Here is an 18908-nt window from a genome sequence, read left to right as displayed (position 1 = left end):
AAATAAAATTCAACTTTAGAAATGTTTATTTAATATAAAATTTGAAGTATTTAAATAATATAGCAGTAACAAATACATCTATATAAAGGAAACCATGACTTCTAATGAACACAAATACTTAAATTAGATGGCATTTCATTTAATGACAACAACTAACTAATCTATAGTTTAATCAAGGGAGATAATTTTTCCTTCAAATAAACACAATTTAAATGATTCTAATCTATTACAACACCTCCAGTGAACAACAGTCAAACAATATTGGAATATAAGGGAGATAATAAATTAAGAAATATAAGGGAGGTAATAAATTTATAAAGTTGAAAATGTTTAATAGGAAAATGGGATAAGAGGAATTTTGTAACAGATCTATAGATTTTTTTTATATGAGAAATACTGGAAACATTAAATTATTTGGTTTATATTTTTGTAATATCAATAATTACTCTCCTTCTTTTAATAATTATTATTTATCAGGAATTATTATGCTCTATCTGCTGTGGTTAAGGTTAAATATAAATGGTGGGAGAATTAAAAAATATTAGATTTATAATATTAGATTAGTTCTATTAAAGTTATACTAGTTTGAAGTTAATTAGCATTTTTAAATTAGAGAAAAAAATCAATGTAAAGTTAAAGATAATGTTCATATTATGTAGTGTTAGTTGAAGCACTATAACATATCTGACTGATAATACACATAAATTAAGCACATTTAACACACAATGTAACAAAAAACTTTTATAACATGCATAAAACTCATCTTAAACACTATTATTGCCATAGTTTGCCATCTTATTTTCACTCCAATAGATTCTGTTATTTCGTGGGGAAGCTGACATCCAGACATCCAAATTAAAAGGTGCAACTTGTGATAGGAAACAAAATTTCAAGACACTTTACCTTTAATTAAACTGACAAAATAATAATTGAACAATTAAATCCATTTTAAAACTTTTCAAACTTTAAATGCCTTTAACTTTGAGATTGGAATCTCTGTCTAATTTTTCTTCAATCTAAAACATTGATTCAGTTAATTAAAATTGTAATCAATGAACAACAAAGTTCAAAAAAATTGTAAGCTCTTTTTTTATTCATGTAAAAATGAGAAATACAAAATTTTGAATCAAAGGTCCAACACTTAAACATTGCAACACTCTACATCATTTAGAGCTATTCTGTCAACACATACACCAAGCACTAAAAATACTCCCATTATTAAACTCAACAAACATTATGCATTTGATTTTAAACTTATCAACTTTTTAAAGTATGGAACTTTATTTGTTTACCACATAGAAATACACTGACTAGTACTGTTCCAAGGGAGACAACTCTTACAGTACACTTAACAAGGGTGACAACTCTTACAGTACATTTAGCTTATAAAGGCTGATGAGCCTACAGGAACAATCTTGATACAAGAAAACCATGCGGATATATTATGTAAATTTGCATTAAAAGGTTCTTGTGGATGTTTGATAAAGATACAAAAAAAAACAGTCCCTTCCTGCCTTTACAATCCATAAAAACTTATTTAAACAAAACAATCAAATGTCTAAGAATAATACAAGCATGACAAGTTTACATAACTACAGAATCTAATACATATAAAATTGAAAAGTGTTTTGACAGATTATATTTATACATGTGTTTTTCCCCCATCAACAGTAAAGAAATGCTGCCAAAACTTTAAAATGACAAATGTTGCTGTAGAATGAAGACTATAAAGTAGAAATGTCACGGTCCACTGATCAGTATCCTCCCTGTGCTACCAGAGCCATCAGTACCTTCTTATAGTCACCTGATGTGTCCTCCTGTAAAACAAATATCATGTGATTATCATGTGACATCAACAAACTAATCAACTCCATTATTTCATCTATGACAATGATTGAGGAAAATAATTCGAACAGTTTTTACAAAAAAACTTACAAAAAAACTCGAATAAAAAATGGATTAATTTATAATTTGGTAGTTGAACTTCAGATATTATAATCATTCGTTTTTTCAAAAAACAATTCATGGTTCAACATATTTATTACACTAGTACTAGTGCTCTTACAGGTTTTATGATGTTTCAGTATAGTCTAGCATGACTCAGAACTCAGAAACAAGAACATTTTAAATTTCAATTTTAATGCAACATTGTCTTTATTGAAAAAGGCATACATAATATGGTATATGGTATGAATTGTGCACCCAGTTCAGAAATTATGGTTTTAGAATGTTTGAGTTAGCAGTGTTTTCTTGTAGTTGCATTGTAACATAAAGGAATGGAGATAACAGTATTGTATTTGAAGATTTGTGGGCATCAATCTTGTATTTGATGGTCTCAAATATCTGTTTACTGCCTCCACTAGCACATTGCCAGCACATAATCTAAATTTAAAACCATTTAATTATCAATGGATGCCTGCAAATCTTTAAATATCTTATGAAACTGGTCTCATCTGATACCTAATAGTCACATAAATTGCAGAAAATCTTTGTAACACCAAGGATTTGTATAGTTATAACTATACAAATCCTTTGTAACACAAATAAAATGTATGATAAATGAACAATTCAATTTCAACAATAAACTTAACATGAGACCGGTTCCAATATAAGATTATTTGGGATAACTTTGTTAGTAACATAAACATAAACTAATGCATATCCCCACAATTCTAAAAGTATAATACTGTGTTGGATTATTTCACCAATAATTAACTCTCTCAGGTAAAGTTCATGTTCCACACTTAAATTTTGGTATATTTTGGTTAAGTTGAGTGGTTCCTTAATATCTATGAATATGTGGCTTCAAAATTTGAATATTAAATGTACCTGACGATAGTTAATCCAGTAAAATACTTTTTTTCAATACTATATTATAAATCTAAAAGTTGTGATAGAAAGTAAAAGGTATACTTATAATTAATATATATATATATATATATATATAGAGTAACTCCATTATGATTATACATGAAATCTACTCTGCTTTGGATTGTCACTATTTATGGGCACCTAATAGACAACTTTTGAGTAGGGTCGGGTCCTTCGTCAATTATGCTTGCCTTTATGACGTCATTTAGTAGATAGATGGTTTATTAAGCGTCATTATGCATGATATAGCAAAAATAATGTTTTTCCCTGTACATTGTAGATACTTAATCATAATTCTATATTCTTTTCAAAAAAATAGAAATTTGAAAAATTTTGAAGAAAAAAAATTATGAACCCTTTTAAAAATTGGGGACCCCCCTTTTAGAGCAATAACCCCAAAACTCAATCTCAGTCTTCCCTTTGTAGTATGCAACCTTGCAGTACAATTTTAGAGAGATCTATACAATTACACACAAGTTATTGTCTGAAAACTACAAAAATGCTTCTTTTTGACCCCCAATTCCTACCATAACCCCCAAAATTAATTTCGGCCCAACCTAAGCTCCATTTGTGGTATTGAATCTTCTTGTAAAATTTTATAGGGATTCGTTCACTTAATTTATTAAAGTTATTGTCTAGAAACCAAATGTGTCTTCTGACAACGAAGAAGACATCATAGCAGTATACATGGTATATGAACCATCAGTTGTATAAAAAAATACCAACCAAATATTTTTAACAGGAAGTGAAATTACCCACAAAAATGTTAGAAATCCATAGCAGAGTTATAGTGCAATGTAATAATAGGCTCGTGAAATAATCCAATTGTACTGTTATATAAATGTTGTAGAACATTAATCCAAATATCGTGAACAAAATAGGAACAATATTATAATGCAATCGCTCAGATAAAACTGGAAAGCAATGATCCAAATATATATAAATAAATAAAATAAAATGCAATTGGCCAAATGAAAACAATTTTTTAAATGCCATGATTCAAATATAAATAAGATTCAAATGAAATGATACAAATAATTAAAAAAATGAAATGCAATGATTCAAATAAACTATTTTGAAATGCAGTTATCTGAATAGTTACTTTTTTGCAAATTTATGCCATGATTAAAAAATTAACACTACTGAAATTCAGAAATGCATTGCTTCAAATAAACTATTTTTGAAATGCTAAATATCCAAATAAATGCAATTTTGAAACACAATGATCCAAATATATGATTAAATATAGGTCAAGTGTCCATACTTTGATTACAAGAATCTGTTCTACTTTCTGTTTTGGAAAAAAATACAATGGATTTCAGACTTCAAATTTTGAAAGTTGTGTATCATTATGACAAAACCAGGGGATCTAAAAATAACTTTTAAACAAAAAGTAGAATGGAGGGTTGTCAGATTCTAGTATGGACAATCAGAATCAGAAATTTTTTATCAGATTGTCATCAACCATATTGTAAATAAATTGATATGTAAAGCATTTTATTACAGGCAGTAACATAGCACTTAAAGCAAACAGATATACTCATAAGCTTCATAAACACAAATTCTTATTTTATTCACTTTTTGAATTGTGGGGATTTAAAGAACAAAAACAACTAATCTACAAGAAAATTCATTACTCCCTATTTAGATGCTCCTATCAGGGAACATAGAATGATTTTATAATCTCCTGAGGTATCGTCCTGAAATAAAGGGAGACATAGTTATGTACAGTCCAGTTAAGATGGTCATGTATAGACCAAATTGGAGATGACAATCATCAGCAGTCCAGATGTCAATGACTACAGTGAAAACTTAATACAGAACAGTTCTATCATACTAATATGTTATCTATGGCTTTTCAAACAAGATGGTGTTCCTCAGCTAAATTTCATCGAAAGAGTAACAGCCCTGCAATGAGATTTGGCTGAGAAACATCTTCAAGTTTGAAAGACCAATAATAACTGTCTATCTTTATTTTGCATATGACATCATTGATGTAATAATCTGTAAATATTGCTCTGAAATAAAGGGAGGTAGCTAAAGTAGTTGGATTGAGAACCTCAAATAAAGGAAGATATAAAAATATAACAATATATCTGGGAATACTTTCTGAATTGAAAGGAAATGTATAAAATCTAAAGCCCAAGGGTAAATTGAGAAGTAACAAACACATTTATGGCCAAAATAATTTTCTTCAATAAAAAGGGGAGACAACAATTATCAATGAGGATGAACTAATGACAATGACATTAGACGCCAAGTGATAAAAATAGTTATCATGTGGTCATTTAGGCAAGTGAACTCTAAAAAGAAAATTTGGAAATATCTAAACATGCAATGTACTTTGACTAGTGACATTGAGGGTAATTCACAGGCCCATAATCCTTGTTTTTCTGAACATTATTCTTGTTACTTGTATTCTCCTCTACATTTGATTGAATTCCCAGGGACTAATCAGTATCTAACAAATGTTTGAAAGACAAACTTCCCTAACAAAGATACACCAATTTCAATTACAACACTATTTGTTCTCCTCAATCATTCGTATCTGTAAATTAAGAACCTACAGCCCTAAAAGCTCAAAATACTATGTGGCAAATATGGGCAATCATTGCAAGTTAACAGCTGTAACTCCTGAATGTTCCAGATTTGTTGTCACCCTCATCTTATTAAGGGGGGTGGTTGGAGCGGTCCTGATCCCAAAATCCCAGGCTAAAAAAACATGAAATCCAGAGGTCCCTAATTTAAAGAAATTCAAATCCTGACATCCTGAATTCGAAATAAGAATTCCTGGATCCCGAAAGGATCAATCCCCAAATCCTGAGCTTAAAAACACCTGATCCAGACGTCCCCAAAAAGGGCCTGACCCCCTCTATTAAATCATTGCATGCACTCTAACTCACCCGTATAAATGTATCTAAAGATTTGCCATAGAGTCTTTGGAACTCTTGTTTGATTTGTACCATGTCGACTTCAGCTCTTGTAACAACAATACGAATCAATGTCCTATCGTCTGTTCCCAGTCCCTATAACATGTAAAACATTGTATTAATATTCGATATAATTCATTGTACTGATAGAGTATAATACATAAATAGTGCTGGACGTAAAGCAACCAACAATCAATCAATCAAAAGAGTACTGTGGATAAAAATTTTGTGATTGCTTGGTACAGATTAAAATATTCTACAAATTGCAAATTTCCTAAAGGAGTGTATGTAGACTTTGCAAAAAAAACAGAAATTAAAATATCCATAAATAGGCAAGTTTTCCTCAAACCACGAAAATAAATGAATCCACAAGAAATGAATCACCAAAATTATTGAACTGTATAAAAAACTATAGTGATGAGAAGCATAAACCTGGGATCTGAAAATTTTGAACTTATGAAAAACGATGAAAATTACCCCAAAAAACAGTTTAATAAATACTTTACCTTCATGGAGTTATAAAGCTTCTGAGCAAAATAAGCTGGTCTGTTTTTGACGACTCTCACTGAAAAAGAACCCACATTTTAAATTAGTGACATTGAATTTTATAGTTGTAATTGTTACCTATACTACTAGACCCATTTAAGGAAGAGACCAATTTTATTGAGCTGCAACTCCTTTGAAACCATACAAAGACAGAAATATTTGTGATATGATGTATAAATGAAGTGTTTTGTTCTTGAAATAATCTTTGTGCAATCATGTGTGCTCAGTTGAACTTAGGGTTTTTAACATTTTTATTTTCAAACAAGAAAAATGGGGTCTTTTGCATTATGTTCCTCATTTTCATCTTTTTAAAGAAAAATAATAAAATGCATCAACCATATCAAAATCCTTATTACTGTGTCCACACTATTTGTTTTAACAATTGCCCAATTGTATCACGATTTTACAGGCATCTTCAAACTGTATGTTATATCTTCATGTTATTTGAAGAGTTTGTTATAATGACATGTCCTTGATAGTTTCTATTTAATTATACCACTTAAATTCCATCAGGATAAAAACTTGAAATATGATATAGAAATCTATCTATTAGTGAAGTTCTCTAGGCATTCCTCTAGCAGTGAACGTGTCAAAAAGACAACATGACCAAATAGCAGAAAACAGCCTGACAAACAAATTACTCACCAATAGCTAACATTCAGAGTTGAAAGTTGTCTGACAAACAAGTTACTTACCAATAGCTAACATTCCTATTTCAAGGTTGCCTGACATTTCACTTTTAATGGAACTTTCAATGTCTTTGCCGGCCATTTTATGATAAGCATCAAAGACAGCACGTAGTTGTTCATAGCTCTGAGAGGCCATGATGGCATTAAATGTTGACTCATCTGTCCCAAGTTTCTTCTCTCCTGCTTGTAGTAATCTCTGGAATATACACAATATAACAATTCTAAGATAACTTTTATCCCATTATTCCCAAAATATGCATAACACAATAATATAACCAACAACTCACTTTCAGTACAGGTAACCAAGAAAATTCTACTGAAGAAAACTCTCTTACTTATGACCAGGGTCACTGAGCCAAAAGAACTCTATCGATCTGCCACTTGAATATGATTTGTGCAATAACTACCGTCTGGGAATGTCCAAACAAAACTACAATAATAGGGGACAGTTGAATAAGAAAACATGGTGTTCCCTCAAAGATGCAGATGACAAGTTTATATTCTATCCAACATCATTTTGATACATTTCTAGTGGATACATATAGTAGGACTGGCACTAGAATGTTTCATTTATTTTCTATGTTTCTTACCTTACATTAATTGTTGTGAGAATAAATGGGAATGTATGTATGTATGTACGTACAGACGGACAAGGGTAAAACTTAATGCCCCCTACCCTACAACGGGGCATAACAAGTGATAGTCTTAATCTCCTTACCTGTGCATCTTGTTGGGCTTTAGTTGGATCAACAGTCTGGTTTTCCATTCTTCCTCCCTATAAACATAGAAGGTATGATTGATAAATTTTTCACTCTTTTCTCTCTGGAGTATTCAGGGATTACAGAAAGAATAACTCAATTTGGTATAAACTCAGTGAGTCATTGGCTTATATAATCAAAAGAATAACATGAAAAAACATGGGGATGTCCCTTCATCATTCAGCTGTGTTAAATGTCCAGTGACAAATATGTCATGCATATCAGGAGGAGAAAATGTGATGTTAATATACACCCTGGCAGAGCAATTTTTTATGTCAATGTTTGACAGTTTACCTATCATGTCTGTTTGTTTTGCTCACACCTTGTTGTCAATGGAGTTACATGGGACTGTGATACAAGTGATAGGTTTAGCTGGTTATAAAACCAGGTTTAATCCAACATTTTTTACATTAGAAAATGCTTGTGCTAAGTCAGGAGTATGACAGATGTTTTCTATTTGTTTGATTTTGTTTTGGCTTTTGATTTTGCCATTTGATAAGGAGCTTTCTGTTAAGAATTTTCCTTCGAGTTGAGAAAAATAATAAAAACCATCCACTTACAGATGCCATGGAAACCATAAGTCTTTTGAAATGCCCAGAAGTATCACTAATGATGTCATCTTCTAATTTCTTACTGTATACTGAAAATAAACAAACAAGTTATTACTGTATTCTGGAATTACTGAAAGCAAAGAGTTCCTTAAGCAACCAGTGTATACAAAAAAGGAAAACAATAAACAATAGAATCCATACCAGGTACTCTTAGAGCTTCCTGATCAATAATAAACCTTAATGTTGTCTAATGAACAATAGAATCCTTACCAGGTACTCTTAGAGCTTCCTGATCAATAATAAACCTTAATGTTGTCTAATGAACAATAGAATCCTTACCAGGTACTCTTAGAGCTTCCTGATCAATAATAAACCTTAATGTTGTCTAATGAACAATAGAATCCATACCAGGTACTCTTAGAGCTTCCTGATCAATAACAAACCTTAATGTTGTTTAATGAACAATAGAATCCATACCAGGTACTCTTAGAGCTTCCTGATCAATAACAAACCTTAATGTTGTTTAATGAACAATAGAATCCCTACCAGGTACTCTTAGAGCTTCCTGATCAATAACAAACCTTAATGTTGTTTAATGAACAATAGAATCCATACCAGGTACTCTTAGAGCTTCCTGATCAATAACAAACCTTAATGTTGTCTAATGAACAATAGAATATATACCAGGTACTCTTAGAGCTTCCTGATCAATAACAAACCTTAATGTTGTTTAATGAACAATAGAATCCCTACCAGGTACTCTTAGAGCTTCCTGATCAATAATAAACCTTAATGTTGTCTAATGAACAATAGAATCCCTACCAGGTACTCTTAGAGCTTCCTGATCAATAATAAACCTTAATGTTGTCTAATGAACAATAGAATCCCTACCAGGTACTCTTAGAGCTTCCTGATCAATAACAAACCTTAATGTTGTCTAATGAACAATAGAATCCATACCAGGTACTCTTAGAGCTTCCTGATCAATAACAAACCTTAATGTTGTTTAATGAACAATAGAATCCCTACCAGGTACTCTTAGAGCTTCCTGATCAATAACAAACCTTAATGTTGTTTAATGAACAATAGAATCCATACCAGGTACTCTTAGAGCTTCCTGATCAATAACAAACCTTAATGTTGTCTAATGAACAATAGAATCCATACCAGGTACTCTTAGAGCTTCCTGATCAATAACAAACCTTAATGTTGTCTAATGAACAATAGAATCCATACCAGGTACTCTTAGAGCTTCCTGATCAATAACAAACCTTAATGTTGTTTAATGAACAATAGAATCCCTACCAGGTACTCTTAGAGCTTCCTGATCAATAACAAACCTTAATGTTGTTTAATGAACAATAGAATCCATACCAGGTACTCTTAGAGCTTCCTGATCAATAACAAACCTTAATGTTGTCTAATGAACAATAGAATCCATACCAGGTACTCTTAGAGCTTCCTGATCAATAACAAACCTTAATGTTGTCTAATGAACATACCAGGTACTCTTAGAGCTTCCTGATCAATAACAAACCTTAATGTTGTCTAATGAACAATAGAATCCATACCAGGTACTCTTAGAGCTTCCTGATCAATAACAAACCTTAATGTTGTCTAATGAACAATAGAATCCATACCAGGTACTCTTAGAGCTTCCTGATCAATAACAAACCTTAATGTTGTTTAATGAACAATAGAATCCCTACCAGGTACTCTTAGAGCTTCCTGATCAATAACAAACCTTAATGTTGTTTAATGAACAATAGAATCCATACCAGGTACTCTTAGAGCTTCCTGATCAATAACAAACCTTAATGTTGTCTAATGAACAATAGAATCCCTACCAGGTACTCTTAGAGCTTCCTGATCAATAATAAACCTTAATGTTGTTTAATGAACAATAGAATATATACCAGGTACTCTTAGAGCTTCCTGATCAATAACAAACCTTAATGTTGTTTAATGAACAATAGAATCCCTACCAGGTACTCTTAGAGCTTCCTGATCAATAATAAACCTTAATGTTGTCTAATGAACAATAGAATCCCTACCAGGTACTCTTAGAGCTTCCTGATCAATAATAAACCTTAATGTTGTCTAATGAACAATGAAAAGGAAGTCAAGATTAGATTGCTGTTCTAAAGAGAGATGTTCACCTTTAAATCATTTCATTTTTCTGATGCATGTTTGTATTACAGAAACTAGAAGCAACACTGGAGTAATGAGGCTGTATGAAAATGAAAAAGTTAAAAAATGATTAATAATTACAAAATATGTTTTTTTGTCAAAAAAACAAAAACTGATTAAACAGAATATGTAATTTGGCATAAAGCATTGAACAGGCTCCACCTTTGAATTCTGTAATTTTATAACACCAGCATGTGACCCTAATATTAACCTTTTTAATATGTAAAACTTAGCTTCCTGATTTGTTTATTTGACCTTAGAACTGTTACTCATATCTTTTGCATGTAGCAACATTTTTCTGTATTTGTTTATTTGACCTTTGACCTGTTACTTACATCTTTTGTAGGTAGCAATTATTTCCAGTATTTGTTTATTTGACCTTTGACCTGTTACTTACATCTTTTGAAGGTAGCAATTATTTCCAGTATTTGTTTATTTGACCTTTGACCTGTTACTTACATCTTTTGTAGGTAGCAATAATTTCCTGTATTTGTTTGTTTGTCCTTGAACACAATATTTCAATCATGGCATCCTCATCTGTTCCAACACCCTGAAAAAAAAAAAAAAAATAATAATAATAACATAAAAAAGGGATTAAACAAAAGTACATCCATACCATAGATTCAAACTTTAACATTTCACTTTTATTGTAAACCAGGACATCAATCAAAATTTCTCAGAAGTAATTCAAAACAATCAAAGCGCTGTAAGCGCTGAAGGCAGTTAACCAAAAACCAAGGCAAACCTAATTATGAAACTGTGGCAATGTTGCTTCAACATTAAACATTCATATATTGTACATTTATGTTTATCTAATGAATTAATTGTTAAGGCAAATAATTTATATGTTATCAAGGTTTCAAAAGCAATGCATATATCAATGTATATTTTTATGGTGTGTCTGCAGTGGTACAAGTTCGCAATGATTGCAATGGTTCTAGTTGGTAGTTAAAATTGGTTTAAGTTGACTGTTAGTAGTACATGTTGACTTAGTACGAACATGTAATAGTATGAATGGACTGGTTTCCCTGTAAAGAAAACTGAGTGTGTGTTTTCTCAAACAGGAAGGGGTAGGGTGACCCTAGAGACTTTCCCTATATTTCATTTGATTTGTTATATTGTCCCATACATGAATATATATGGCATAGGGGTGGGGATCTCATCGATTTCTTAGTTCTCAAACAGGAGGGGTAGGGTGACCCCAGGGACTCCCCCTATATTTCATTTAATTAGTTAGATTGACCCATATATGAATACATATTGTTTAGGGGTGGGGATCTTGGCCGTTTCCAAGTTCTCAAATGGGAGGAGATGGGGCAACTCCAGGGACTCCCCCTATATCATTTGAATATATGGTTTAGGGGTAGGGATCTCGACCTTTTCAAAGTTCTCAAACAGGAGGGGTGTGGGTTGACCCCAGGGACTCCTCCTATATTTCATTTGATTAGTTATTTTGTCCCATACATAAGTATGTACGATTTAGGGGTTGGGATCTCATCCGTTTCTAAGTTATCAAACAGTAGAGGGTAGGGTGAACATAGGGACTCCCCCTATATTTCATTTGATTTGTTATATTGTCCCATACCTGAATATATATGGTTTAGGGGTGGGGATCCAAACTGTTTCAAAGTTCCCAAACAGGAGGGGGTGGGGGTGACCCTAAGAACTCCCCTATATTTCATTTGATTAGTTATCTTGTCCCATACATGAATATATATGGTTGTGAGGTGGGGATCTCATCCGTTTCAAAGTTATCAAATGGGAAGGGGTAGAGTGGCCCAAAGCACACCACCTTTATATCTTGCCTACATTCAGGTATTATATAATATAGTTGCATTATTTGTGAAAAAAAAGTAAGAAACTTCCAGCTACTTTAACTGACCCTTCAAAATTGAGAAAAAAATACCCCTTCAAAATTGCAGTAATATATGTTTACACTTTAAAAGCATCATACATGCATTATCAACATCTATCACTGATAAAAAAAATTTATACTGTGACCAGGAACATATATATTGTTATAGATATACTGTTCCCAGCTGTCACATTGTACAGTATTGGATTTTGACATTTAAATTTGAGTTTCTGTATAAAATATTTTCTGCTTTTACTTTCTTTCACACATATCCTTAGGTTTTCAATTCCAGTTTTTATATTCATTTACCATGCATAGATGTATTTTGTCACCTGCCTGGATTTTTTTTGTAGTTGATCGCCAAAACCCGGAATCGGATGCGATATTGTAATTGTCTTCTTCACGGCAGCCATTGTCATTGTGTTAACAATATTGTTTTTGTCAGTCAGATAAGATTTTACTCGAATTTTACTCGAATTTACAATTTTTTTTGTCTGCGATTTTATAGCTAGTGGTTGAACAAAATGGACATCGCTGTCATGAATAATAATGATTAATATATGTTTTGAGATCGTTTATTTGGAGACTTTGGCGAAAAGGTTTGCAAAGTTATTTTTTATTTTCTTTCAAGTGGATTCCACTGGAAGGTCCGTCGGCGTGGCTAGTAACCAAGCTTAAAGTCCGATTGCAAAAGTGAAAGGTCGCAGAACTCGGACCACCGCTAATTTGAACCCTTGCCTCCAAATTGAAAAGATACGAAAATTTCGACTTTTAATTTGAAATTGCCACCAACAACATGAACAGTTGAACTTATTATATAATAGACTAAAGATGTAGTACTACGTATTGACGACAAACAATATTCCTACAACTTTTGCCATTTGGGAAATCTAAACTACTTGTCTTTAAAGATTTTTGGCAATTAAATATTTCATACAATTGTTCTTTGATATCTAAGCCAAAAACACAGGCCATATAATAAACTACATAAGGATTCCTAATGAGCACTACTTCCTATGTGCAACTTCAAAACTTTTGGGTGATTCGAAGATCATTTAAGGTTTTTCTGGTAATATTTTTTGTAATCCAGAATTTAAAGTAATAAAAAAGTGTTCAATTAGTTATATATAACATATATAGTAGCCAGCTAGATATTAAAAATGGCAAGTATTTCAGCATTTATTGGGTAGACCACAAATCTAGGGTGCTCGCATAATGCAGTTTAACAGCATAAAAATCAATGAAACCTAAAATTTAGTACAGGAGTACAGGGACACAATTTCTTAATTTTAAGAAATCTTTAAAAAAACAACCGTATCTATCTTCAATGATTAAGAGGTGACCATGTTAAGTATCTATATTGTATAGACACTTGGTGAAGACTATGATGACTCTCTTATTTATTTGTTCTGTTGGTGTCTCATTCAGGTCTGTGTCTTGTATGTATTACGGTTGAACCCGTATAAGCTACTAATCTTATACATGTACTGAGGTTGTCATATCTTTGAAAGGTCATTGAATGGTAGCTATTATTTCAGTACTTGATATTTTTAGCATGCAAATATTCAAAGTCAATGAACCATGATTGAGTTATATAGCGTTAAACAATCTCCATGTAAATTAAATGTGCCAATGCTAATACAACTGCATACCAAAATAACATTGAATTATTATAAGGTTCCCAAATCTAAATACAAACATTAACTTGTAAACTATATAAAAGTTTCAAAGTCAATGAACCATGAAGAGGGGGTGGGGCTATATAATCTCCATGGAAACAATACTTGCAAATGCCAATAAATTTGCATACCAAATATCATTGACTTAAACATTGTAAGCAGTTCATCTTAAACTGATCTAATCACAAACTAATACATGTAAACTAAAATAAGTTTCAAAGTCATTAGACTGTGACTGAGGGGCAAGGCCAAATATTCTCCATGAAAATGAGATGTGCCAAAGCTTATACAACTGAATACCAATTAACATTGGCCTTCCACTAATGGTTCCCCTTGACCTGACCTAATCACAAACTTATACATGATAACTTAGAAAAAATTTCAAAGTCAATAGACCATGACTAAGGGGGCAGAGCCAAATTATCTCCATGGAAACCAGATATGCCAATGCTTATACAACTGCATACCAAATATCATTGACCTACCACTTGTGGTTCCCCATAAACTGACCTAATCACAAACTAATACATGTAAAATAAGCAAAAGTTTCGAAGTCAATAGACCATGACTGAGGGGGCATGGCCAAATAATCTCCATGGAAATGAGATGTGCCAATGCATATACAACTGCATACCAAATATGATTGATCTACCACTTGCCGTTCACCATAAACTAGACCTAATCACAAACTAATACATTGTTGACGCCGTCCCCACTGTTGCTGACGCCAGAAACAGCATACCTATGTCTCGCTTTTTTACTCTGTCAAGGCGAGACAAAAAGTCTTGTTTTTTTTTCTGTAACTTTTTCCTGCTATTTTGGAGCACATCTTGCTAAGTGTTGGAAAGGGAATGTGAATTTCTTACAATATGCAATGCTTTGTAATTCCAATGATGCATTTTATGCAGAAAACAAGGTTTTTAGATAGAAAAATGGTTTTTTTTCCTAAACATTTTTAGATATTAATATTGAGAGAGCAAACCAGTACCAGATATTGGAACACTTGCAAATGCCAGAAATACTATATTGGAATGCCAGAAATATCCCATTGGGATGTCAGAAATATCCCATTGGAATGGCAGAAATATCCCATTGGAATGGCAGAAATATCCCATTGGAATGGCAGAAGTATCCCATTGGAATGCTAGGAATATTCAATTGGAACGCCAGAAATATCCCATTTGAAAGTGATTTGAAAAAAATTACATAATAAAATAACAGGAAATGTACTGCTTTTGAGGTCATAAAATGATCCTTGTATGGGGTCACAACATGAGATGGAATTATGGGAACAACACAGGAGATTGAAGGCAGACATCATCCAACCAATAATGACTATGTGTCTGACGTCATAAAATAAAATATTGCATTAAACAGTATTTATACTAACCTTCATTGCTCGTTTCAGTTCATAAGCATCAAATTCATCCCATGGCAAGTATTTATACTAACCTTCATTGCTCGTTTCAGCTCATAAGCATCAAATTCATCCCATGGCAAGTATTTATACTAACCTTCATTGCTCGTTTCAGTTCATAAGCATCAAATTCATCCCATGGCAAGTATTTATACTAACCTTCATTGCTCGTTTCAGTTCATAAGCATCAAATTCATCCCATGGCAAGTATTTATACTAACCTTCATTGCTCGTTTCAGCTCATAAGCATCAAATTCATCCCATGGCAAGTATTTATACTAACCTTCATTGCTCGTTTCAGCTCATAAGCATCAAATTCATCCCATGGCAAGTATTTATACTAACCTTCATTGCTCGTTTCAGCTCATAAGCATCAAATTCATCCCATGGCATCATCAAAGCAACAACACAATCTTCAAATTTACCTCCTAATTCACTCTTCAGTTCTTTGATTAAATCCTGTTCAAATAAATAAGGTCAAGTTTGACTAATTTTGTCAACTGTTTCTATGCACACGAATACAGTCACTTCAAAACTATGCAAAATTTAAACTCACAGAGAGTCATAGATATTGTATGATTACAAAGTCTGCATTACCTTTCTGTTGTGTAAATCTGTCTTTAACCATAGGAGGTTAAATTTAACTTTTATGTCAAAAGGTCACAAGTAATAAAATATATTAAAACTGATATCTATCAAAAGATGCATTACTTTATAGATACCTGCGAAAAGCCCCATTTTAATTAATTCAGATAAAAAAACATTTTCAAATATCAGCATTGAAGCATCTGTACATTATTAAAAGCCAGAGATCTTGTCGAAGTTGAAATTTCTTCATGTGTAGTTTTTAATTTAACATCAGGAAACTACTCAGTTTCAGTTAAATTTATGTAGTTCTGACCTTGACATTTGATGTTATAACATTGAAATAGATTGGGATCTTCCTGTCAATTTTGTGATTAGGTCTTCAAGAAAATTTGCAGTCCCATTTGTAGTCATGAACTTAGCATTCTGAAACCACCTTTTTTCACAAATTTCTTTCTATTTTCAGTAGCCTTGTTTTTGTCCTTGTGACCGCATAATTAATAGGGATCTCCCACTGATTATATGTTACCATTTGTCCAATTTTGATAACAATATGATATACAGTTTAAGGGGCTTTATTGAAATAGATGTTGATCAACTTCAAATTCTTATTGTAATCTGTAACTTCTCATCACAGCAACAGCTCTATTAATTACAAATGTACTTTATTATCTAATTCTAATTAAAAAAATCTCTAGATGACTTTTGGTTAGAACTATAGCAAATGCAAAGTAAGCTCCCTTAGGTAATTTCTAGCGATGAAGTTTACCTTTCCAAACATAGTCTTAAACATGGTTCTTATCTGCTGCCTCTGTTCACTTGATCTGAAGGCTAAAACATCAATGATGGCTTTCTCATCAGTACCTGTAATTTTAATCATTTTATGAATAGTTCTTTCAAGAAGTTATAAAACTTGTCTCCCCTTGGTATGGCAACCATGGTTAAATCTCAATAATAATGATGGATGTTTTACATAATTTATACTATATAACACCATACATATATTATTTCCTTTCAAGGAGCATTAGCTATTACATTTGTGTCATCAATTTGACTCAAATTCTCATATTTGATTTATAACATACTTAAACATACATGAAAATCCAAATTACAATAAATCTGAAATAAACAATTAACAGTGCACTGACTCGATAATATTTAATCAATATTTTGTGTGTTTTTCAGTCTAAATGCCATCTAATTAGCCATCAAGATGACCTCTGAGGACTACCAACAGTCACCTAACCCAATATAAACATAAAACATAAATATAGATAGCAAACTCATGCAATTGGACTTTTTTCTGAGGTCTGTTTGAATTCATGTTATAGGTTTAAAAATATGTTAATCATCTGTTTTACCAGTGTAAAAATGATTTTTTTTTGTGGATAGAATCAGTCAACTAAATGGTTCACCTTTGTTTTCACTTTCAATGTTGACATTCTTTCCATTTTCATTGCTGAACACTTCTAATACATGACTAACCAATCTCTAGCTAATGAGTTAAATTGAAGGTCACATGAATTGGGATTCATTGAGGTAGAGTTATTCACTTGCAAGTGAATAATTAATCAGAGCTGTTTCTTATCATATTCATTATTGCCATAATTCTAAAATCTGACCGAACAATACTTTATTTAAACATATTGATGGAAAATTTAAAAGTTAACATGAACCTATTTTTTTTCTTAGATCAGCTGTGATTTAATGACTTCCTGTCTCATTGGTCATCATACCTCAACACCTTATGTTCATATCTATAACCAACTCACCAAAGCCCTTCATGGCTTTCCTCAGAATGTTGGCATCATTTTCTGCATTAAAGTTTTTGGCAGGCTTCAATGTTCCTTCAGTCTACAAAATATAAGTTCTCATCATTTTATCATTAAAATCATTATAATTTACTAATGTAATTGAATACAATGTTCATATTGTTGTATCTTCAAACATCACTATTATCCTACACTGAACAAGGGCTTTTAAGTGAAATTGCTTCAAATACTCATTTATTTCATGTTTTTTATTCATTTTTTCGAATAAAGCAAAAAATTATTCATGTTCCTTTAATTTTTACAATTGTTGGCTGTTTGCAGGACAAAGTCGGATAAAGTAAGTTAAAAAAGACCTTATTTGGACAAAAGCTTTCATAGGAATAATTCAAGATTGATTGATTGATTGTTGTTAAGGCCACTACCAGGCCTGTGTCATTGATGGTGCAGCATCTTTTATAACAATATGACTCATGTATAACATGTCAAACATGATTGTATAAGGAAACAATACGAAAACAAAGATTTCATCATAAAAACTTATCACCAAAGATAATAACTCCTGACATTTCTATCATGAAATCTAGACAACAGGAAACAGGGAAATTTGTCATGTTAATTAACATCTTTTATCAAGAATTCATCTTTGAGTCAATTTGAACAAAAGATCAGAACCTTCTAAATCAAAATATTGATAAAAGTTGATAATTAAAAAAACATTGGCAACATGAGCTTATTAATTTGGTAGCATATCCTTTTTTTCTTATAAAATGAATACTCAGTATTGGATATATAAACATGATAAACAGAAAGCATTTCACAAAATTAGAAATCAGAAGCAGTGAAGATACTGTATGAACAACAAGGTTTGATGTACTTATCATCTCACTGTGACAGAAATATAAAAACAGTTGATGCTACTTGATTTTTTCTGATTTAAATGCAAAACCTTGCTCACAGGAGAATGAAACAAAAATATGTTACAAAGATTGGAGTCTTTATACTCACATGAGTGGTACTAAGAGTACACTGCTTGACATCCATTATGAAGATTTTATATAATGTTAA

General features: G+C 31.9%; 1 protein-coding gene across 3 annotated transcripts in view; it reads right to left on the bottom strand.

Moving 5' to 3' along the window:
• Positions 1-8: 8 nt before the first annotated feature.
• The window catches only part of LOC134726040 (annexin A4-like), a 46005-nt gene continuing 27105 nt past the window's right edge, over positions 9-18908 (bottom strand). For all 3 annotated transcript variants that reach the window (XM_063590414.1, XM_063590416.1, XM_063590415.1), the window contains 10 exons: positions 17844-17925; positions 16841-16935; positions 15832-15945; positions 10995-11085; positions 8355-8434; positions 7755-7811; positions 7043-7232; positions 6308-6366; positions 5775-5897; positions 9-1817 (listed from right to left, as the gene is read on the bottom strand). In XM_063590414.1, the coding sequence (XP_063446484.1) occupies positions 1755-1817; positions 5775-5897; positions 6308-6366; positions 7043-7232; positions 7755-7811; positions 8355-8434; positions 10995-11085; positions 15832-15945; positions 16841-16935; positions 17844-17925 (954 nt within the window). In that variant the 3' untranslated portion in view covers positions 9-1754. The remainder of the gene's footprint in view (positions 1818-5774; positions 5898-6307; positions 6367-7042; positions 7233-7754; positions 7812-8354; positions 8435-10994; positions 11086-15831; positions 15946-16840; positions 16936-17843; positions 17926-18908) is intronic.

The sequence above is a fragment of the Mytilus trossulus genome, chromosome 7 (assembly GCF_036588685.1).
Source record: "Mytilus trossulus isolate FHL-02 chromosome 7, PNRI_Mtr1.1.1.hap1, whole genome shotgun sequence".
NCBI lineage: Eukaryota > Metazoa > Mollusca > Bivalvia > Mytilida > Mytilidae > Mytilus > Mytilus trossulus.
The sequence above is the reverse complement of the archived record's forward strand: the minus strand, read 5'-3'. Positions and strand labels throughout refer to the sequence as shown.